Below are 24779 nucleotides of genomic sequence, written 5' to 3'. Positions count from 1 at the left end.
GGTACTTTGCTGTGCAAATGGAAAACGGACCAGAAAGTGGAACAAAATGGCTGTAAATACTCGCATTGAGCTGAATTTGATCAAGTGCACCCAGTGCCTTCCACTTAAATGCTTTTTTGCTTTGTGTGAACTTTAGATCAACATGACCAAAGTTAACCAAAGCTTGCAAAGTGATTCTTAGGTCTGTGTTTTATTGAACCCTGGCAGTTTGAATCTATGATTTCATTAGTGCTTTGTAATGTCTACATGAGCATGTTTAGATATGGTGTTCAAGCTTGTTTCACTCATTCATGATAGCATAAAAATAATTAAACATGATTTTCACTTTTGGTAGTCTTGAACCTGATCTCGATCTCAATATGTTGTTTTTCTGTCTACATTAGCTGCTTAGCTCCACAGTTAGCAGTTACAGCTCACCACATTGGTGCAGAGTCAAACATGTACCTATTATATGGTGCAATGCAATGAAGTTTTGAACAGACATTTGTGCTACCCAGATACTGAAACATACAGACTAGCGATCCCTCCAACCATAAGGGTGGTATTCACCGTTTATAGATATCTATGCACCATATGAAATATTGCAAATCTTAATATCTGTGGAGATCTCCAGATTTTTGATACAGCAACCATGCAGCAATCATGAACTTTATTTTTTAAATTTGAATTCATTAGCCAAAGCCAGAGGTAAAGCAAATTAGTCTGTTGGTAAGATCATGCAAAAACTGCCAATCTAACTTCCATGAAACATGAGTTGGAGAATGGAAATGAAAATAAATTAAAAGTCTAGAAACATTTCACTATATTCTGGATGGGTTTTCTTTCCCACCCTTTGGATGATTAAGTATACCACACTCAAGTTTGCAGCAACATGGTGCAGAAGTGGTCCAGGATTACAAATACCTTGGAGTACACCTGGACAACAAACTGAACTGGGATGCTGTGTACAAGAGGGGTCTTGTATACAGCCTCTATTTCCACCTCTATTTCCTGAGGCAGCTCCAGTCTTTCGATGTATGTAACGTCATGCTGAGGATGTTCTACCAGTCTGTGGTAACCAGTGCCATCTTCTTTGGTTTGGTTTGCTGGAGCAGCAGACTGAGGGCAGTAGACGCCAACAAGATCATCAGAAAGGCTTGCTCAATCCTGGGGGTCCAGCTGGACTCTTTGTAGGTCGTGTCTGAGAGGATGCTGCTGCGTAAACTGCACAACATCCTTGACAACAACACTCACCCTCTCCACCAGGTGCTTACCTCCCACAGAAGCACCTTCAGCAACAGACTCATTCTTCCGTTGTGTAAGACAGAATGCTAGAGGAAGTCCTTTCTGCCTGTGGCCATCAGACTGTTTAACACATCTACCTCAGGTCGAAAAAAGGGTCAGTGGAAACACTGCATCCTGAGGCCAAATGTCACTTTATACAATGTCACTTTCTCCAGATCACTTGTTTGTATATACTGTTTTTTATTGAGGCTGCTAATTTGCCCACTGCACATATTGTATTCAGTTACTTATGTTATTTTATGTTGGCTTTCCCTCTTGTACCATAACTGTTGCACAGCAATTTCCCTCATAATAGATAAAGCTTCTTGAATCTTGAACATGACAGTACTCTGATTCCTGGTGTTGTGAGAAATCTGGTATCTTAGAATATGTTCACAGGCCAGATGATTAAAAATGTATAGACGTGAGTTGAGTGTAGTTAAATCCTAAAACTGGTTCACCTTCAGCTGGCAGCCATACAGTACAGAGTTCTGTCACTTGGATCTCTCTGTTCACTAATGATAGCCATGTACTTTATATAGAAAGCCATCGCCATATGACTCACTGTTAGCAAGAACAACCCATTTTCTCAAATCAGTGGGTGGTGTGTCTAATAAGCCGACTGCTGAGCTTATACATCTATTCTTTTATAGCTGATCCCTTTAGCTTGGAGAAATAGGAGCAGCATCAAGAGGAGATTGTATCCACCTTGGCAGAAGAAGTCCTGAAAGAAACGAATTATGTTAGTTCAATGTAAGGGGGATGCTGTAAATACTATCGGTACACTTTAACTTGTGCACATAATTCATCTTTGGTGTTAAACTGGATAAATAAATGAGTTATGCATGCTGTGTCTGTTCATTAAGTTTATTAAAGTCTTTATATTGCACATGGATAATTGCAGGTCTGTGCAAACGTTACCTTTACTGTTTTTAAGATGTCAGTAATTTTCTGTTGAGGGTGATGTAAGAGAAAAGTAATCAAGCAAACTGATACAACTGGCAGTTTTAACGTTCTTCTTGCTTTTCTTCTTTCCGTCTGTTAGGTGATCCACCTGTCGGTTTCCGTGATGTGTTGCTTCGTGATGGTCCTGAGGGATTCGCAAAGGCTGTCAGAGCCCACCAAGGTCTGTTGCTGATGGATACAACATTCAGGGATGCTCACCAGTCTCTCCTAGCAACCAGAGTTCGGACCCATGACCTGAAGATGATCTCTCCATTCGTCAGTCACAACTTCAGCAACCTTTACAGTCTGGAGAACTGGGGAGGTGAGTTAACTTGTGTTCATTAGTTTCCTCCAGTTTTGCTGCATCAATGTCATTGTGTACCTAAAATATCTACTTTTGTTATCAAACCTGCTTTTCTTTGGTGTTCAAAAATGAAAAAAAATTGTGTATATATATATATAAAAAATTGGCATGTGCAAAATATCTCATGTTTCCCTGTTCCGGTGGCTGTCATGTTAATTATGTCCCCGTGTATGCATGTATTTGTTGTGTTAACACAACCAGGCCTTTTTCCCCCACTCCCCTCATTCATTCTATAGATCTCCTCCAGTTTTCATTGATTGACTATATCCCCCCATTTTTGTCATGTGCTCGTATCACTGAAAACTTCCTACAGTGTCATTCTTCCACCTCCAAGAAGCAGGTCTTCAGAGAGATTCTTGAATAGAAAATGATTGTACGTTTTACCCGTCTTCAACAGAATGAGAAAATCGCGTCATTGAAACTTGAGGCACGATCAAATGCAATATTGTCCGTATAGAAGATGCAATTACTCTGAGAATGTACAGAACGAAAATGCATATCTCCTCTTTGAGTTGCGGGTGATGAGCTCACAGGAAGTGCAGTCGTTTTGAGACGTCGTCAGAGTAAACTCGTTTGTTTATGGTTTGAGCACTCGAACACTCAGGACACTCACATTTGTGGAGCAGATGTGTCTTTAGGTTTAAACGTTTATTGCAGTTATGCAGTCATAGTGCTCGAAGATACTGTGGTTATTATTTGGAGTTCTTTGAGTGGACCAGAAGAACAACATAAGAATAGGGAAAAAAGTCCTTGTTGTGTTTCAAAAGTGAGAGGGTTTTTCTTGAGAAACCTCTTGGGTACTTAAAAACCCTTTTTAAGATTACATTTCTCTTGGTAGCAGATCATGGTTCACCACTCAGAAAGGAAGCAATATATTTTATTACAGTGGGGGAGCAGATCTCACAGAAAACAGCTGTCTACTTACTTGTTATTTGAATAGATTAAAAGGTTACAACCAAAGTAAATTATTAAGTAGATGGTTTGATTTTAAAATAAAAAATGTCTTAAATATATTGTTGTGATATGAGGAGACCCACAGCACATATGAGATTCGTGTTTCGCTGTGTAGAACCAGTTACATCTAAGGCAAAGTTTTGAAGAGAGTCTATGATAACTTGTGGTGAACTTTTCCTTTGAGGAAACGGTTGAATGGGTGCCAGGGGAGCTCCGGCTGTGTGTCTCATTATACTTTGTGAGGTTGTTCTGAAAGGGAGAGTGCTCTGACGAGGGCACATAAATGCCTCTTTAGGATTTCATTTTCTTTGTGGAAAATACTTTCATATTACCAGATCAGACCAAAGTAAAGAGTTGTTCACCATTATTTTGCAATAATGCACAGCACACTCTGAGGGTCCTGCTACTATTATGCATTCTGAGTTCATACTCAATAGGATTGAATGATTTTCCAATCAACAATGTTTCATTTCACTCTAATAAGAGCACTGATTGAGCAGTTCTTTCCTGGATGTATCTCTTTGCTTCATGCATTCCAAAAGATATGCTAAGCATGACAAAAGTCATTTTACTTAAATGTGGAAGATGTTACCTTGCTAGGAGTATTTAGTCTGCTGAACTGCAACAGAGCTGAGACTCTTGCCCCATTAACGCTAGTGAAACCACAGATTTATCAGTAAAGCTATTTATGACATTGTGTGATCATAAATATAGATTTTGATTTGGTCCGGGCTATGACAGTGAACTTGTTTCTACCAGTATGTTAAGGTCAAAACATTAAAACCACCAGACTGCTTGAGTGAAAAGCACTATTTTGTTACAAAGGCACCTGTAAATGGTTGGGATATTTCACACAGAGTGAATAGTCTGTTCAAGGGATTATTAGAGGAAAGCATTAAAAATGGAAAGTGACAGAAATCTGAGTGACTTGAACAAGGGCCAAATGGTGACTGTTATATCACAGGACGCTAGTATCTCCAAAAAAGCATTCGTTTTGAGGTGTTCTGGATTAGTATTTGTTCATATCTACCAAATAAGTGGTTCAGCAAAGGGTAAATGACCAACTGGTGACAGGGCCGTGGGTCATCATAGCTCCCTGAAGGACAGCGAGGTAAAGGCTTGCTTGCATGGACCAATGTCATCGAACTGCTGCTATTTAGCATTAGGCTACGCAGACACAGACCAGTCTGGGGGCCTAAGCACTAACCCCTGTACAACGAAAGCACCTTCACTGGGCTTGTGTGTCTCCAATCTTGACCATGGAGCAATAGAAGGTCGGCTTGTCTGATAAAGCATCTGGTCAACTTTACATCATGTGGATTACTACATGTATGCGTTTGGTATATATGAGGTAGAGATGGTGGCAGAATGCATCATGGGATGCTACACATTGTTACAGATCTTATACAACCCCTCTTTTCAATAGGACGCCCTGATGGCAGTGGTTTCTTTTAGCAGGACAGTGCATCCTAGTTCAGAGAGTGTTTGAGGAACTTGACAGCAGTCGATATGATGACTTGGCCTCCGTTTCTTGAGATTTCATTCAGATAATCTGTTACATTCACTGGAAAAAGTCACATCCATGGAGCCTTCTACTTGTGACTTCCAGGAATTAAAGGATTATTCTTAATGAGTAGACTATGCAGTTAACTCTCTTCGTGTAGGCACTTTCTGCAGTGAAAACTGCAGGAAACATTTTAATCCAGTGTCTTTGTTAATTCAGTTATGATAAAAGGCCAAGACAATAGTCAGTACACCTCACTTTGTCTCCCTTTAAAGTCTTTCATCATATGCTAATGTCTGAAATGCAGAGGGTGTCACGTTTTTGAATATTTTGTCAGTGATACCTCTTGAAGTTTAAACAGTCTTTTGTCTTAATGAAGAAGTTGGAAGAAGTGAAGATGTGTTTATCTCTCCCATATTTATACGACAACAACAAGAGAACATCACTGCATTAAGATGTAAGACCTGAGTTAAAGAAATTTCAGCGACTCCTGACATAATGACTCTGCAAAGGGCTGATGTTAGACTGATGTCTTTCTAGTTGAGAAAAGTTTTCGTGATTACATGAAATATGCTAGTGGGTGCTCTTAAGGCATCAGTTCTTCCCGTTTGATGCAGAACACAAAGTACCTTCTCATTGCTATTTAAATACTTAAAGTCACAATAGATTTTAAACAGAGATCCTGTGAACCCTTCCTGTGACTTCACTATTCAAGCATATTTATATCTTAGCAGGAATGTGTTGTCCATTTTAATACTTGGATGATAATGGGCTCTAAAAGCATTTAGAAGGGTGATAAATCTTCCCTGAAGACTTTTTAACACATTGTCAGCATTAAAAAATAAAATTAAAAAATAATTGGCTGTTTGTACTTGCCTGATGCTCATGAATAGTGAATGTGATCACGTAACGTTTATCAGAAGTTGAACATCGGAGACGAATTTTCTTATGTTCTGTTGAAATAATCTGAAAATTGATTTTTTTTTTTACTCTTTCAAAAGTTTTTACTTTCAAAGACGAGCAGACTGAGAAAGTGTTTACTATACATTTAATGATACATTGTAGTTCCCTTTTGTGAGTTATACACATTGTTTTATATACAATCTTTGATTTACTTCCCTCTTTAATTTGTTTCTGTTTAGCTCTGTTTTAAAGGCAATTTAAATATAGTTTGGTTGGCAGACAGAAAATAGCATTAGTGTGCAGACACTGAAGTACACGAAACCATCACATAAAAATATTTGGTTCCTTGTATGGATCAGTATCTGCTTTGATTAATACAAGGTCAATTAATTGATCTCCAATAAATGATTATTTTTATTTAAATAAGACAAATATAATAAATGACTGAAGATAAATGATTTATCTTCTAAACGAACCAATACAAGAAACCACTACATTAAGCTAACTGGCTCGTAATTTAGACCATTGATGTTTTCATTCAAATTGTATCTTTCCAGTTCATAACATCCATTCTGGAAAAATTATAATCTCAAGATGATGGGAAACTTTACACATCTGTTTTCAAGTAAACTGATCTTTAATAAAGGAAAGTTGTAGACTTTAAGAGTGTATACGTAACTCCAGTATTCTTATTTTTCTTCACCTTTACTGTTAGATTAGTTCATTCACTGTTTTTACAGCCCAGTGTTCCCTGATTCACCACTTGCCAACAACACACTCGCCTCATATTGATTTAGTTTGTTGAACACAAATTAGACCACCATGCTGTGAAAAGTTCATCTCTGGCACACATTGTCCCACAGTGACAGCTCATAACAGTACCTTTAAACAGGCCCTCGTGAATCACTTAATTACCACAGGAGAAATAACTACTGTGCCTCTCTTGATAGCATGTCCCCATAAAATACACATTCATCACACACTGATCAGAGACGCATTTTGTTCAGATCAGAGTTTGAATCACCTGGAGCCAAAATAAATCACTCAAGGGAGATGACTGAATTTCAAATGTGAATATTGAAGGCTGTCACCATGACATATTGTCTCTGTACAAGATTCTTTTTTTTTTTGACTGTCTTAGATGGGGAATATTGCTTTCACATGTTTCAGCTGCTTAGAGGCAGAATGAATCATTGGAGAGATTAAGCCTGTAAAAGCCCTTTGAGGATTAAGTCCCTTCCTCATATAGTGTTCCTCCCTGCACCACGTAAGGTACTGTAAAATTAACTGGGTCACTTAATAGATCTATATGGTTACTTGTGTCAGACTGACACAGTTGTATCAAGTGATGAATTGATTGATTCTTAATAACTTCTGTGAGTATGTTGGGGTGTGTGTCTTGTTCATCCAAGCAGTTGTTGGATAAGTGTGTTGGATTGGGATATGTTTTAAGGTTAATGAAATCTCAGATGACATAAAAATTGATATGGCAGTAAAAGAATCAAATGCATTGGGTTTATGATTGCACATTTAAGCAAAATGGCAAATGCTAATATGTACAATGATTTGGATTATAGATATGAATAATTTTGATGCATCAGCTGCCCTCACATATTGGCTGAAGATTGTCTTAAAGAAATAAGGGAGTTCTGAGTTTGCCAGCGTGTGACTGGACAAGCTTCGTTTTGAGTTGTGTGTTAAGGTTTACTACAGCCATGCATCCTTCACAGGATGTTAGAAGCTCATTTATTTCTGCAGCCTGCGCCTTCTCCAGGGGATGGTGAGTTAGAAAATAAGGAACTTTTAATAAATAACCAAATTATCATAGGCATTGCATTTGTTTCAATCTCTCTTTTTTCTTTTTTTTAATTACATTCACAGAAGGTTAAAGTCTTCCTGTCTTTCCAAAAGGAGGCAGGCTGCAGCAGTGTCCTGCTTGTGGGACCAGCTGTCACTCTTCATTCATGTTCTCAAATTATTAGAATAGATTTTGCAGCCTCAGATGAATTCCTCACTCTGCTTCATGTTTTGGTATCTCACAAGCAGTGACATTAATACTAATATTTTTACATCAGATAGGATTGCTTGGAGTCATATCTGCTCCTAACCAGTGGTTTAAGGGATGCTGACGTACACTAAAATTCCAATCAAGTGGGGGGGAGGAAAAAAAAGCATGAAGAGGGTTTTTCCATGGCATCCCTTCTGCTCATAAAAGCAGGGAACAAGCAGTTGTGCTTGGTATTTTCACTGTGTCCAAGCGCATGAGTGCTCAGAAAATGAAATTTAATGACTGTTGGATCAGCAAAATACCACTGGAGGCTTCAATATTTCTGGCTAATATGATAAACGGGTATGAGAATCACTAATCTCTTCCCCCACAAAGGGAAATAAGAGATTGCTCTCTTTTTTTTTCCCTTTCCCTACCCCCTCCCACTGGAGCATTTCTTGGATTTTAAAGTTCCTTTGAAAATAGATGATGAAAGTGTTGGATTGAGCAATGAATCTGCAACTATCATCAAATAGTGTGCATTTATGGCTGATGGGATAAGTTTGAAAAATGACTTTTTGACTCCCAAATTGAGATCAAAGCTGGAATGACAGATGACACTTGAGATGAAAGCTGAAACTCCATTTCTCTCTGTGCTTGTGTGTGTGTGTAGGTGCTACCTTTGACGTGGCCATGCGATTCTTGTCAGAATGTCCATGGAAGAGGCTCCAGGAGCTGAGAGCTTTGATCCCAAATGTCCCTTTCCAGATGCTGTTGAGAGGGGCCAACGCCGTGGGCTACACAAACTACCCTGACAACGCTGTCTTTAAGTGAGTCACCCGAGCACACTAACTTGTTTTCCTCTTAACCAAGTTAATAAATGTTCAAATCTTACTATAAATGTTTTATTTTTAATTTGGCACCTAACCATCTCTGGTAATCTGGTAATGAATACCTCAACACAGAGCTGAGCTGGAACTTGAGGACAGATCTTACTCACTAGCTTTAGTCTCTTATGTATGATTTGGATATAACATTATTAGTATGGTCCTTAGAGTGGTTCGTATTTACTCTGCATATACAAACTTGAACATCCAAGCAAAACCATTTATAAAAGTATAACAGCTTTGTCATTTTCTCTTTTTAGATAATTTTTTTTCAATGTGTTGAAAACGGCTTTTATTGAATTTTCAAAACATCAGTTTGAATAAGATTTTCTTGAAGCCAGCTGCTGCTCCATCTGTTTTATTGTCTGTTATTGTCATATTTTGAAAATGTCCTCTGGCTGGGTTGTTTCCATGGGAACGACATGGGTGACTTGCAACTTCATACTTGGCTTTATTGTCTGTGGAATGGATTTTGGCCTCTCTTTAAATGACAGAATAATTACACAGATGACTGTGACACCAATGATCCCATTGGTACAGCGAAAACTAACACAATATAAAATTTTCTACATACCAGAGAAGGGGCACTCTAAAACTTCAGCTCTTTAAAAAATAATTGCTTGTATTATCCTTGAATACTACTGCCAAATGGATATAAATAAGTTATTTGATTTTTGGTAACGTTTAATTTTGGTTGGAAATAAAAAATAACGTATGTCATTATTAGGGAGGGGGGTACACCTGGGACATGTCTTTATGCATCTCTCCTGCTTTATTTTTGTTCTAATTTTAGACAGATTTTTAACATATTTTCAACATGACTATTTAAATGTCTGAATCAACAGAGTTAAAACACAACATGTCCATTTTAATATATGTTTTGATTATTTATGGCACATGGTCCATATTTCTCACATCCCGAAAGCTTTTAATCGCATATCATTTAACATTAAGATCTGCTCTGATGTCAACTTCTTCAGCTAAAAAAAGTGTTTCTAAATATTGGGATAAGAGTTTCACCTGTATAAAGATCAAATTAGATTTTACATCTAAGATGAAGCCATAGTCTAAATATATCTAAATGGAAAAGCTGTAATGTGGGAACCCACAGACCATGCAACGCTCACACGTTTAATCGGGTCAGTTTGGTTGATGTGTTTCTGTTCCCTCTTATCGTGCTCACTGAGTTGCTCATCACTCATACAGCCGTGTGCTTGTAATGCACTTGGGGATATAAATACTCCTGTTCAGGAACACGTGTGTACACACACCTTTTCCAAATGAATTCACAAGCTAACTTGGTGCTGCGGATGACTAATACACATAAGTACACACACCTGTTGTAAGTTGGACACACAAACATAGATAAGGACACACAGTGATTTCCCCCAAACTGGAAATTAATTAGTTGTGGCTAGCTTGTGACTAATGCAGCTGTCCCCTCCTCCCTCCTTCCCGCTGAATCCCACACACAGACCTCCCCTATCCTCGCTGTTTTTTGCCCTCTCTACCCCTCTTATCAGTCATTATTTATCCTCACTGATATCCTCCATTTTTTGTGCTTCTATTCGTCTCTCCACACTGCATACTTGGTTTCTTTTTCTTAACTCCCTTTTTCTCTCCTTTCTGCTCCTCGTCTTCCTCTTCACTCTGAGTCCCATAGGGGGAGCGTCACTGAAAATTTGCGCATCATTGTGATTAAAGGCTTTGATGTGTTTGCCAGGCTCCCTCTCTATCGTCCCTACATTCTGTCAGTTTCTCACCCACAACGTTTTCTTTGTGATGGCTTGCAACCAAGTAGCCTTAGTCTCTTCATTAACTAAATCAAATCAAAGTGTAATTCCATTTAATTTAATTGATGTAAAGTGCATTTTTACAGGCTCACAGCACAACATACTTTGCAGACTGAGGATTTTATATCCAAACAGCCTGGAGTGATTGAGGGTTGTATAGTTTAATGAGGGTTTCTTGTCATTATGAATTTTTGGACAGAAAAAGTTATTAAACTGCATAAATAATTATCACTTCAGCTCTAAATAAGATATGGAAGATCGTGCAGTGATTTGATGTGTTGCCAACTAGCACACACTGGCAGCACATGCATACATTGTACTGTATTAATAAATACTGGACATGCACATATAGAGTTGGTAAACCTCTTGTGGTACAGATGAGCACAATGTATAAGTTTGGATCATGAGTCGAATACACATTTTTCTTCTGTTGTTGTGGGCTCCTGCAGGCTGTGTAAGCTCTTTTCATGAATATAGCGGAAATACTCCATTTACTCAGGTAGAGTAATATTTATGAGCAGGGATGTGGAAATTGATATAAACAGCTTATCCCTCCCCAGATATGTGCTATTATCTGGAGCTCACAGTGAGCGACAACTCATTCTATACATGTGAGCAAGACTTTATGATAATCTTGCAGGCTATTGTAGTTCTTGACTCCCTCCCTTGCTAAATTAGACTGTAGATTTAAAAACAAAACTGTATATGGTTAACTAACAAAGGTCTCTCCCTCCAGGTTCTGCGAGGTGGCCAAAGAGAACGGCATGGACATCTTCCGTGTATTTGATTCCCTAAATTACCTTCCCAACATGCTGCTGGGTATGGAGGCTGCTGGAGCAGCGGGTGGCGTAGTTGAAGCTGCCATCTCGTACACAGGCGATGTCTCTGACCCGATGAGGCAAAAATATTCCTTGGACTACTATGTGAAACTTGCAGATGAGCTTATGAAAGCAGGAACCCACATCCTCTGTATCAAGGTGAGGAAATAAAAATGGCATATAGGATCCAGGCATTCCTCGAAGAAATTTTTCTACTGCCACTTACACTTCCAAGAATATGGTTGGCCTGCTGAGGCAAACCTAGAATAACAAGCAGACATACAGTGCAAGTCATGTTTATCATAATCAGAGTCCAATTGACTAAATATAGTTTTTGTACATATGTAGAATCTTTAGCCTGTCAATGTACTTATTTTACTCTACTTTAAATATGATTTCCTCAACTAAAATAACCAAAACAACAAACTTTTTGAATCTGGTGGTATTGCTCTTAAACTTTTGAAGATTCTCTGTTCAGCACAGCTGAGGGTATTCGGCTTGTTCAAAGTAAAATTACTTGTATACTTGAGCCTCTTATCTAAATGAATTGATAGATATTGCTCACAAAGTATTAATTTCTTCATTCAGGCATGACAGAATATTTCAGACGAGCAATGATAAACTCCCTCTGTACCGCAGTGTTAATCATCACACTCAGCAGTGGCATTTGCATAAAAGACTTGCATAACTAATGAGGTACGCTATTATAAGAGGAAATGTGCAAATATAATAACCTCGGGGAGTGTAATGATCATCAAAGGGAGTCCAAAAAATATCTAAGCTATGTCTGTAATTTTTTTTTTTTCAGTGTCCATTAAGACTTAACACCCGAGTGTCAATCCTGTATCTTTAATTTTATTTGTAATATTTAAATGCATTAAGTTATGTGAGAAACACCACCAATTTATGGATGTATGGCTTCTGAAGTGGCCATTCAACATGGTCTTTCTCAGGGACTTTTTGCTGTTGCGGGGTTGGAACTTAACTCTGGAGCAGTTCTTTCGATCACTAAATCTTCAGCTTCAGCCGAAAAAACCTCATGCATGTACCACCACATCTTTGCTGGTCCAAAGTAAAGGGAGAGAGAGAAGGTTGTGTATGAATCCTGTTTGCAGTGTCATTCATAAAGTGTTTGGACATTTAAAACGCCACTACAAATGCTGGAATGGTGCTGCATTCACAAATGAAGACTGTTTAAACGGGGTTTATAAACTAGACTGGTGATATTAAAACATCGGTTTATTCTACTTAACTCATGAGATCAAGTCCAATGATGCAATTATGTTAAAGAGCACTGTGCTTGCTTTAATGGTTAGATAGGTAGTACATGTCAAAATAGTATCCACATGAGTCTTTTGTTTCTCTCAACAGGATATGGCCGGTCTGCTGAAACCAGAGGCCAGCAAGCTTCTGATTGGTGCTTTGAGGGACCGTTTCCCAGATGTACCCATCCATGTGCACACACACGACACGGCTGGAGCTGGTGTAGCAGCCATGCTGGCTTGTGCTGAAGCTGGAGCCGACGTAGTAGATGTTGCAGTGAGTATTTATCATGTGAACAATACCAATGACTTTTCCTTTGGAAGACTTATCTAGAGCCAAGCTGCTAGTAAATTTAACAACATGAACACTGAAACTGAGATAGAGCGGTTTTTGAGCTGGGAGTTTTTCCCCAACCATTTACTGATGCATGCTGCCAACACAGACACTTTGGTTTAAGTAATTGGCTGTTATTTGCAGTTTTGTCTCGATGTATTGTTTAGTTCCTGGCAACAACATGCAACAAGCAACTGACTGTCCACCTCCATCATGTATCAGCCTCAGTCACTAAAACATTTACAACAGTTACATTTTTTACAAGCTGTAAATAATGAAGGATGACAGTCATACACAGGAATAAGCATGATTGTGTGCACATAAAGAAGGGGAAATGAAGGCCTTTAAAAGTAGACTCCTCTTTTCAACGGAAAGTTGCTTTTTTGTGCTGTATGCCCCCTAATCATTACATTATGCTTGTGTGAACATTTTGGAGAAATGTGCTCATCTGTGCAGACTAGAAGATATACAGACGAGTCCACTCCTTTCTCCATGGCTGTACTTTAGTGTCTTCAGTAAAGTGCTTTGGTTTTGTAATGATTTTAGGCTTGTGGACAAACAGTTTTTGCATTGTTTCTCTTTAGGTTGACTCCATGGCTGGGATGACGTCTCAGCCCAGCATGGGGGCCATGGTTGCCTGCGCCAAGGGGACCAAGCTTGACACTGGTAGGTAACATATTCAAGTTGATTTATGGTACTATGTTGGTCTCCATCTATATGGTTCTCATACCACAGAGTTGGAGATTATGGGAATTGAACCAAAGCAAGCACAGCTGAGAAGCACAGAGCCGGTTGTGCTGAACACTCCTAATTACGTATTTATAACACTTAGAGTAGTTCCTTGTCTGTCCCTAATTTCTGTCTTCTTCACAGCAAAACTCAAGCACCAACAATAACACAAACAAGTAGTCCACCTGTCATGTTGTCCACATATTTTGAAACAGCCACCAACCACAAGGATAAAACACACAGCCTCGACTGTTAATCTGACTAAGCGGACACGGTCATATGCAGGTCACTGAACAAAATGCACTTGGAACCAAATTATTTTTGAGAAAAATGATCCAAGGACAGTTTAGGTAGATGCTGGCTGTAACATTGGGAAAAGTTTTTTAGTAATTGTATATAATTTTGATTGTGTAAAATAAGTTTTAAAGAGCAGGATATAAAAAATATTTCAACAAACCATTTAAAATGTTAACATCAAGCTTTTATTACAGTACATGGTCACTTTACTTGTCACACTGACAATTTCTTTCATCAAATCAACATATGCCTGATAAAAGACCTTTGTATAAGTTCACACTTTTAATTTGACAGCTTTTCAGACTTTTTTTGTTGCTGGAAGTTAAACATTTCTGAAATAATACTGTATATCAAAATAAATGTGCTCCTTGGTTTGAGTAGGCTGTATTTGATGGTATTTTTTACCAGTGAAGATTTTTCAAAGAACTTGTGAAATGTATGAAATTAGGAGTTCCTGTGTTGTGCACACAAGTGAACGTGTGCTGCATGGAAGCAGTGGACTGGACTGAACTGTCATGAGCAACATACCTACTTAGAACAATGAGTTACATTTTAAATAAAGAATCAAGTACTGTTTGATTGAATATGAACCAATATGAACGGACCAAATACATGCAGATTACACCTGAGTTTGGAACTGAACAGAGGAACTGCTATTTCAAAAAGTCTTGGTTCATTTGTTTGGTGCACACCAACGTTAGCGTGATAGCATTCTTACTACTTCAAATCTGCATGAGTTGCTCCTTCTCATTATAATAGGTAGGGAAAGGAAGAGAAAAAAATCATGGCTTGCCTGCAGGTTTCCAAATGGGCAGGCTCCCTCTGAAGGACCTGAGGACTGTCTTGCTGGGTGGCTGTACGGCTGTGTAACAGATAAGCTCTCTTCTGTCTGGGTCTTAGGGTGACTCATAATGCATATCACCTCTCATAGCAACCAGATTAGTGAAAGTAATAACTGAGGGTAATAAACAAAAAAGCAGTTGAACTGTCAGGAAAATAAACTGATCTCACTGTGATGTTGATCTCCTGCAGGCCTCCCTGGTGTCCTAACACCTTATTTAATTCACTGCTGGTGGTTGTAGGAAAGAGCCTATGTTGTTGTTTAACGCTGGGAGAGTGAGGAAAAATCATCCATTTTTCTCCTGTGAATCTTTCCTTGACTGTCAACACATTGCACAGGCAGAATGATGCACATAAGTACCCTCAAAAACGGCAACACACACTTATCTGACATGTTTATTTTCTTGAGGAATTCTTTAATCATTCTCTCTAAGATTTGATTTCATTGTAATACTTTGTCAATGTTATGTCAGTGTGCTAGTCTTTCAGCATGTGTTTATCATGTCTTTTTGTCTGGCAATAGAAATTAATGATATTGATAACAATCCAAGGTATTTTTTAACCTAACTAAACCTCTTAAGCGTGAACTCACCCTTAGATCACCAGCCTTGCATAGAAATAATTTTGTCTTTTTGCAAGTCTGCCTCTTGAACTGAGGGTAGGAAATCAATCAACAAATCAATAGCGCATTCATAATTGTGGCCCTAAGTCAGAAAAATCTACTCATTCTGCAGAGTAATAATGCACACAGCCAATTATAAGACGAAGATGGAGCAGAGGAGCTGGCAGATCAGAAGAAAGAAACAACTGTGGTCAAGAACCGGGTGCATTATTATGCAGAATATTACTACAGTTATTCCTAAAAGTGATTATTCAAATGGTCATGAGTGCAGATGAATATAGAAGCCTGTTTATTTGATGCTTAAAAACTCATCTTTGTGTATATAGAATGGTGGGCACACTGATGTATTTAGGGGACATATATTTTATTTTATTTTTCTTATTACCAATTGCTTAAAAATAAAAACCTGCTGCCCAGTGCTCCCACTTCGTTTATCTTACCTTGGGGCAACTTTTCCTGGGAGATTGGCAACCTTGGCATTATTATTACTCATTTGCATTCTCAGAAACATTCTGGTTCTATCCAAAATCTTTCAGGCCTTCTGGAATCCTCTCAAGAGGTCATGAGATAAGCTGGTTGGATGGATTTTATTGTTCATTCCCCTGTGAGGTCCTTGTTGGTCACTGTGTTCTGCGCAATGTAATTTTCATGGGCTGTGAAAAAGCAGAAGCCTCATTACCACCAATGACTGACTGGTTTCACTGACCCCTTCCTCCCCCAGTCAGGGGTGTGGAGTGGAAAATAGATTAAAACTGACAGTAGTAAAACTTCTGTTTTAAAAATTGAAGGAACATGAAACAGGCTAAAGGGATTAAAAGTGATGTGGAGTGTGCTGCTCACTTATGTAGAGTAATGCTATTGGGAAAACTTACTCAGCTTCTCTAAATAGATCTGATAGCTAATTTCCATGACTCAGAACCACAAGAAGCTCGGCTAATTTTGTTTACATTCGCACTGCACCAGTAATTTACTGTCTGCTGCTGTAGTGCAGGATATTAGTGACATTATGTGCAGTTCACTACTCCGTGCCTGCTAAATGCAAATGTTTTAAATGGACAACTTGATTTGATCTAAATCCTCCTCATAAGCTCTGATAATGTAGAGTTTTCAGCTTCGATGCTGGAGTTAACTTATTACTCATTACCCAAGTTTTTGATGACTGTGGCTTACTGAAAGTCCTTCATTTTGTCAGTTATAGCTGGTCATAATCTCCTGATGTTTCGTAGTAAGAATAAAAAAAAGAAAGGCACCCTGATACCACTGTTGTGAAGCACAAACAAGTGCACCTGGGGTGAAACACACCACTTACACCTTAATACTTCACCATTGACATCACTGCTATAAGAAAACGTCTCATTTAGAAAAAAAAAGATAAATACTGAGCTGAGGAGCGGTTTAACTTTTTTTGTTTTTTGTGGCCAAAATATTTTCTGTCTGTAAGACTTGAATCACAGGGCAAAACTAATTCCACTGGTAACAGTTTTGAGCTTTCTTTTCTATTGTAAATACTAAATATGTCTTGGTAATGGACAATTTAAAGGAATTCCAAATTGCCGTTTTACTTTGAATCAAATTACGTCAAACCGTGAAGAACTTAAAGAGAAAAAGAAACCAGTTAAGCAAGGCCTCTTTTTTTCAGTTTTATAAATCCATTCATATTAATAAAATATTCTGTCATTGGTCTTTTAACTTTAGTTTGTTAGTATATCAATCACACTGACAATGTTTGTGTCAGTCCGATTCCCGTGAACTCTGTTTCTGTGAACGGCGTCATATAAATGTGACCCACAAAGTGATTGGTTGATATTCCTTCACGTTATAATAGGACACATTATATTCTACTTTTTATTTTAGTGCCTTCTGCATACAGTGATTAGTACATTTATTCATGGATGCTGTAAACGGATGCGCTGCAGTTCATGTTTAAACTTTGTGGTTGAGTCTGCAAACTTCTGGTGTTACCTTGTTTTCTAAATCTTTACTTTAAAAACTGTGAGATCTTTACCTTTTTCAACATTACATCCCTCATCCTGTTCTCATCAGAAGTTTGAGGATGTAGTGTCACAGGAAAGTCTCAGTGATCTTTTGTTTTGAAAAATTAAGCAATATCTGTTGAGCGTTCAGGGATGCCATTCCTTACATTTGTTTGTTTTTTTACCATAACTACTTTCTATGGATGAGGCCAAACAGGCCTCATATTTGCTCAATACCTCCAGCAGAGCAACGTTTTGTTTTTTTATGCACAATATAATGGTAAACGTCAGCTTCCTGGTATAGTCCCTGTGTGTGCCACTGACAGCAAATGAACTTGTTGTGAGGAACATTGTTTTGGATCACACACACTAAGAAAATCTTTCATGAAGGGGCAGACATGTTTGTAACAGTCTGTAAAGCTACACAGCAACAGAGCTGAAGAATCATGCCATGCTCTGACTGATGTGCATTTTGTGCTTTGAGAAGAAATCTTTTGTTTCGCTGCTGTTCTCCCCATTGACACATTTAACCCACAGCTGAAAGCAACAGGTTCAGGTACAGGCTCTGGAGGTGGAAAAAAAGTATTTTCAGTGCAATGTAGAAAGCATGATATATTGCAGCATAAAAGCATCATTTAGACACAGTCCAGTTTTGTGACAGAATATCAATTTGTGAGTATCCAGTATGCAGAAAAACGGGGAGAGGGTGAAAGATGAGGTCATTACTCAAGTGCATGAGATTCTTCTGTCTGTCAGTTTATTCATGGAGTTTCAATTTGCCTCACTTGAGACTGAAATTGGGATGCAGAATGTCTCTGGTATGCATACATGTGTGCATACCTATACTCCATCCTGGTGTGACCCCCTGCTTTTATATGCATAATGCATGTACATGCAGACAAACTCCTCCTCTCATCCTTCTGCTCCATACCACTCACCTTGTGCCTGTCTCTTCGTCTCGTCCTTGCCTCAGTTAATGCCTGTTCCATCTTTCATCTGTTTGCCCATCTCACCACTTTCGTAATCAAGGAGAGCACTCCCTTGGATACTTCCATACCTTCCTGACCTTAGTCTGTTTACTCTTTTCTCCTACTCCCACACTCCGCCTTTCTCCCATCTCTACTTCAAACCAGTAATCAGTGCTGTGCAGTGTCTCTGTCTCCCTCGCTGCTATCAGTCCTTCTTTCACATTGTCTGCATCCTACTCTTGGTCCCTCTCAGTCAGTGACAACACAATTACCAACACTTTCCATGCCTAGTTCACTCCTTCAAACTACCTCTCTCTGCTTTCTCTTCCACTCCCTCAACATCTTTGTCCTCAAGAAAAAGGCAAAAGCAGCGCTTCTGCTGTTAATTTATCTATCTTTCGAGGCTAGTTTATTTATTCAGTAAGCGCCTGTGCATTTTAAATGCCATGCATATTCACACACACACAATTGCAGTTGAATGATGATGCATATTAAAATGGTCCTTGTGTTTGTCTGACCACATTTACTGCCTTACCTCATGCATCATGCATGGGTTTAATAGATGCCATTACAATGTAATCAATCAAGATGTTGCAAGCAAATTCACAAAAAACACACAGCTTGGATTTTAGTAATATGCAGGCAGCTGAACCACAGACTGTTCACTGAACTCTGACAGAGAGGCAGGTGAAGAGGCCCATTAAATTTCTTGTAAATCTCCCCATAACCCTTAGTCTGTCTTTTTCTGTTTAAGTTTCCATTTGTTTTCTCCCTTCTTGTATCTAATCCTTTTCTATGTGTTCATCTTAGATGGTGCTTATCAATCTCAAAATGTTTGCATCTATTTTAAAGCTGCATTTATGAGTCATTATTTGTCTGTGAAATATATATCCTTTGCATTGATTAGAGAGTTCTGTTATTTCAACTGAGCTTCTTTCCCATAAATGTAGCCATTATTGTTTGTACAAACATTTTATGTTCAACACTTCTGAGAGACAAGAACCCACATAAAACAATATCACACAGGCTAGTGCGTTATGAGCCCCGGTGCTGACCCAATAGCCTCGTTGTAATACTTTAAGATGTTTGAGACAGGCACAAGGTAAGCTGTTATGAGATAAACTTTTATTAAATTGGTTACTCTAACAAAGTACAGTACAATGAGCGATTATTAGTATGTATTTGATTTCTGCTGTTTTCATTCTGACATCTTTGTGTCAACCACAAACCAAAGACTGCACTTAAGGAAAAGCATCACTTTTTTTCAACAGACACTGCTTTTTAACACTCTGATCATGGTGTACCTCCATCCTATAGACTGAAGCCATAATTTCAAAGTGGAAGCTCAAAGGAAAGTGCCAAGAATGGTGTTTGCAAGCAGAAAAGGAAATGGACCCAATTACTGACTGGCTCGGCAGACAGCTGAATTTTAGGAGCTGGTACTTGCGCATTCATTTTTCAAATTAATGTGACAGTACCACCATTTATGTGCCAAAATGACAGTCGAAATTCAAGACATTTTGTAGAAGGTTTTTCAATTTTTTTGCAAGTCTAATAAGTGTCTGTAATGCCAGTTCTGTAATGGCATTAGACTTTTTTTTGGTGTTCTTTAAGGATATGTACACTTACCAATAATAAATGCAGAATGGCTTTTCAAACTTGCCTAGGTGGGAACAAATAAGTTTTTAATAAAACAAAAAAGCTCAAATGTCCCAATTTGTATTCCAGTTGTTAAAGTGACATTTTCGTTACTCTTTTTGAGTTGTTGCAGTCCAGCACCCTAATATTGTACATTATAGAATTCAGAAACTTTCAAATTTGCCATGATGGATTGGAGAATGCTGGCAAACCTGGCACTCTTTTTTGTAGTTTTATACATTTGAATCATCTCGATGAGCCAGTGTATCAATGATGAATGCAGATAAATGGCAGTCTAAAACATAATTTTTCTTTCTGCTGTGAGGGACTAAACTGATCAAAAAGGCTTGAAATATTCTGTTTTTGCTACAAAGCAGAATTGGACATGGCATTATACAATTGAATTTGTATCAAACTTAATTCCGATCAGATTTAATATCTCCTAAGTAGTTTTTCCCATATTCCTTGTTCTATTTTTACTCTAAAAACTGCCTTTACATCACATTTGTCTTGCAGACTGGGTTTCAAAGTACTGTACAATGTACTGTACAACAAATGTATGTGGTGACCATTGATCTGATGTCAGTTTCCTGTCTTGTGTTGCAGGCATTGCTCTAGAGAAGGTGTTTGACTACAGCGAATATTGGGAGGTAACCAGAGGGCTGTATGCTCCCTTTGACTGCACTGCCACCATGAAATCTGGCAATGCTGATGTCTATGAGAATGAGATACCAGGAGGACAGTACACCAACCTTCACTTCCAGGTACATTCAGTTGCTGTTTTTTTTTGTTTTTTTTATTGATTAGGGGTTGATTTTAATGAGTTTACTGTAGGATATAATGATGGCACATCTGGCCTTTACTAAAAATTAAAAGCTGTTGATAACACTACACAAATTATAGCCTACCGGCTTTAACTTTTCCCCCTAAATGAGAGCTAATAAAATGACTCTTGACTGCTCATTCCTGCTGTCATTGGTTTCATTGTGGTTCATTTCAGGCTCACAGCATGGGGCTCGGAAATAAGTTCAAGGAGGTGAAGAAAGCGTATACCGAAGCCAACAAACTGCTCGGAGACCTCATTAAAGTAAGACAAGAAGCAAAACAGAACAAATCCACCTTTGTTTTTTTTTTTTTTTTTCAGCTTTGATTTGCTTTCGCCAGCAAAACAACAGCTCAAAGAGTCATCACCATTCCTGCAGTTATGGAAACCAGAAAATTCTAATTTAGTATTCAAGATGGCAATAGATCTTCATGTCTTTGATTTAAAAGCAGCACCTAAAATAGGTTATATTATTAAGATTAAATTGCCAGTGGGGAAATAAACCGGTCTGTATTTCAACACTTGTCAACTGCAGGTATTTTACACAGTAAGGCTGTTTCACTTATTTCAGTTCCTCAATAACTAAAGCAAGGGTTAAAACACAAAAAACCCTCAAATTTTACTTTGGCATTGATTTGATGTTGCTCCTTTTTCACAGCTGACACTGACTGCATCTGCTCTTTTAATAGCCGTCTGACACACAAATCCCACATTAAGTCAGGTTCATCCACTGCTCTCTGCTGTCAAAATTCACTTTCAGGTGTACACTTTGTTTGACCTTCCCTGCCTCCCTTTGCCTCTGTGGGTAGCTTTCTTGTTTCACAATCTTTTGTATAGCTTTTCCTTCTTCTTAGCTAGACTTTACCCTGACATGGCAGACTGTGTCTACTCTTTGTTTGGCTTCTTTTTTCTGTCACTTATCAAGTAATTGTTACCAAACTTCAGCAGCATAGTGTTAAACCTCTCTCATACTGAGTTTATCCCTCTGTATAACCGATGTTATATTCATTTTTGTAACTCCAGTGAACAACTTTTGGGTTAATTTTCCTGAAGGGCACGTTGATTATAGTCATGGTGAGGAGCTCTATTACAAACTCGGCAATCAGCAGTTTCATTGTTAGTAACAGTAAGAACGTGCCTCCTGCCTGATTTTTATTTTTAATTTTTTTGTTATTTATGGTCTTTTTTTTGGATCCCTTCTTTTTCTTTATTTGCCATCACATCTTTGTGTTAAATTCATTCCTTACCTAATGTGTTCACACTTACATTTTTCTTCTGTTTGCATTCTCTTTATTAAAGAACCTTCTGTCTTTCCTTCGTCACCTTTCTGCTTCTCATTCTCTTGCTGCTTTACAGAAATGTACTCTCAAGTCATCTTTTTTTTTTACTTTGCCGACTCTTGTCGTAAACATGTTCCCTCATGGTTTTACGGTTTCTCAACCACTTCCTTCTTCCTCTTCCTCTTTTTTATTCTCCTTTTGTCTCTTTCAATTCTCAGTCCCCGGTCCCCTCTCCCTAATTTTCTTTCCCCATCTCTGTTTTCCTCATCAATTTTCTCCCCGACCTCCCCAACCCCCTTTCCCCATGTTCTCTATCAATTCAATTAAGACTCTGCGGGCTTCACTGCACAAGCCAATGATGGCTCAATGTGCCCACGGCTCCTGCTATGCACTCTGTTGTATCCTGTTAGCTTGACAATAGCAACGTCTCTGACTGTCAGCTTGTCGATAACAGGGAGGCAGACTGCTTGTCAGATACAAACATAAAGGGGGATGCACCTCATAATGTGCTGATAGTGTGCTGATCAACCAGTGTTTGCGCTTCATGTCATGATCCCTTTTGCACATATTTGAATTTAAGAGCTGACAGTGAAGGATCATGTTTGTTGACTGAACTTTTGACATCGAGAATGTTGCTTTTCCCATGACAAAAAGGTTTTAACGTTTAATCATCATAGGATAATTTGCATAAAAGGGGCTGTATGACTCCATTCAGGTTTATTCTTTCAAGCTTTCGGGCAGTAGGTGTTACATCCTTGATTAAGATATCCAGATATCTCTGCAGGATGTACAAGATCCAAACCGACAGAACTGACAGTTAAATCAATTCAAAGCTGATGCAACATATGTCTCTCGCCTTTTTTTAAATTTATTTTTGTAATATAATATTGAGAAACATAAGGGCAAAATCAATCATTTACAGTAAAAGCCAAGGCTCTTACCTCTCAAATGGTAGGGTTTTTCTCCGTATTTCTAGTTTTTCAGAGATTGAGAACATGTTTTTCTCAACAGTTTCAAGTTTTCCAGGAAGACCTGTAAGCTATGGGCTTTTAAAATGAGGTTACAGGTCGACTAAGTGTTGAAAATAAGAAATATAACTATATGAAGGAAAGTGTGGACCCTGAGAAACTTGCATGAAGGGCTCATAAGCCCAACTGATTTTAGCATAATCATGAGTGTAATTATTACATTGCACATTGGGCTACCCAGAGCAAATGTACAAAATCTGCCTAAATCCACTGATTTGATTTACAATTTAAAGGAGAATGAAAATATATTCAGAAGTCTTCTGAGTTTTCCTCAGCATTACTGCAGCTTTGATCAGTTTAGTGAGAAACTTTAAGGTCAGATCACATCTGCATTGATGGTTTTTCAGCTGTCATGAATGTTGCATGTGCTGTAGTTGAGGAACATTGTTAGTGACACTAGATGTTTGACATGCAGCTTGCAGGGAAAAAGTGTTCAGAAAGACAGGGCAGCTAACAGAATTATGGATGTTGGAAGTTTAAGATGATTCATTTTTACCCCTGGGCGCATTTATTGATCGAAGAGTGAAAGGTGTGGACATTAAGCCAAACATCAATTTAAAATTTGAAATTCTTATGTAATCGCAACAATTCAGCTCCGTCTTGTCTTGTAGTGTTTTATACTTGGGATGCAGTGTAAAGGGCATCATCTGAAAGATAATCTTTAGTAGTATATTAGAGGGGATAGATGTGTGTTTGGCCAGCTTGAAATAGTTATTTCTATGTTTTGTAAGTTCCAATAAAGTCTAACTTTTTATTTTCTTTGATTTTTTTACATATACATAATAGCTATGATTTTTATTTTTTTATTTATATGGATTGGAACAGAAGTGCTGTGCACTGAAAGACGGCAAGTGCTAAAGTCGAAAAGAAATCTTGCTGAAGGAGCCTTGAAAATGGTAAAAGATTTTATAACATGTGTTCTTGTATATTTCACCTTATACTTGCTGCCAGCCTCTTACTTTTGTAATCATTTCAATCACATAGTGCCGCCTGTAGCTACTATTACAGTTGTAATAAGCCATCTCCCCAACTTCTGAAGCTACTCAGTATCATTGTAGCTTGAAGGCACATTTGCTGAAACAACAGAAAAATCAATTAAGACCCAGATGAACTGATTCCCACAGGTGCTGTTTTAACAATGTAAGCTCTGACAGAGCTAAGGATGCTGTAATATCCATTAAATTATGGGAAAGCGTCTCTGATCATTTGGTTTTGACTTTTATGCCGGAAGTTTTTTGATTCTCATAAAGACTTTCCATATATACTGTTGCTTGACATTTACACCCGTTTTTCTATTTTCTTGAACTTCTCCTGGCTCAGCTAAATATGTTGCACCATGAGCTTGTCAATATAAGCTGTATGTTTTTTGTGAATTTGTTCGGTCTTCCTCACTTTCTCTGTCCCTTTCCTTTTGCAATGATAGGCACGTATTCACTCACCTCCAGTCTCTCAAAACGCACAGTCTTATACTCTGAGGTGGAGCACGTCTTGTATTGCCCGTGGGGCTGCAGATGTCGACAGCTCTGGCCTGTTTGCCTCTTTCTCTTCTTCCCTTGCTTAATATGTC

At 38.3% G+C, this 24779-nt stretch overlaps 1 protein-coding gene across 2 annotated transcripts in view; it reads left to right on the top strand.

The window, feature by feature from the left end:
* Positions 1–24779, top strand: part of LOC140282208 (pyruvate carboxylase, mitochondrial-like) — a 254267-nt gene that overhangs the window by 208639 nt on the left and 20849 nt on the right. For both annotated transcript variants that reach the window (XM_072376794.1, XM_072376795.1), the window contains exons 15-21: positions 2309–2530; positions 8594–8750; positions 11337–11577; positions 12790–12957; positions 13599–13680; positions 20688–20845; positions 21082–21168. In XM_072376794.1, coding sequence (XP_072232895.1) covers positions 2309–2530; positions 8594–8750; positions 11337–11577; positions 12790–12957; positions 13599–13680; positions 20688–20845; positions 21082–21168 — 1115 coding nt within the window. The remainder of the gene's footprint in view (positions 1–2308; positions 2531–8593; positions 8751–11336; positions 11578–12789; positions 12958–13598; positions 13681–20687; positions 20846–21081; positions 21169–24779) is intronic.

The sequence above is a fragment of the Leuresthes tenuis genome, unplaced genomic scaffold (assembly GCF_036924035.1).
Source record: "Leuresthes tenuis unplaced genomic scaffold, fLeuTen1.0.hap1 SCAF_22, whole genome shotgun sequence".
Classification (NCBI taxonomy): domain Eukaryota; kingdom Metazoa; phylum Chordata; class Actinopteri; order Atheriniformes; family Atherinopsidae; genus Leuresthes; species Leuresthes tenuis.
Note: the sequence above shows the minus strand (reverse complement) of the source record. Positions and strands in the feature narration are given on the sequence as shown.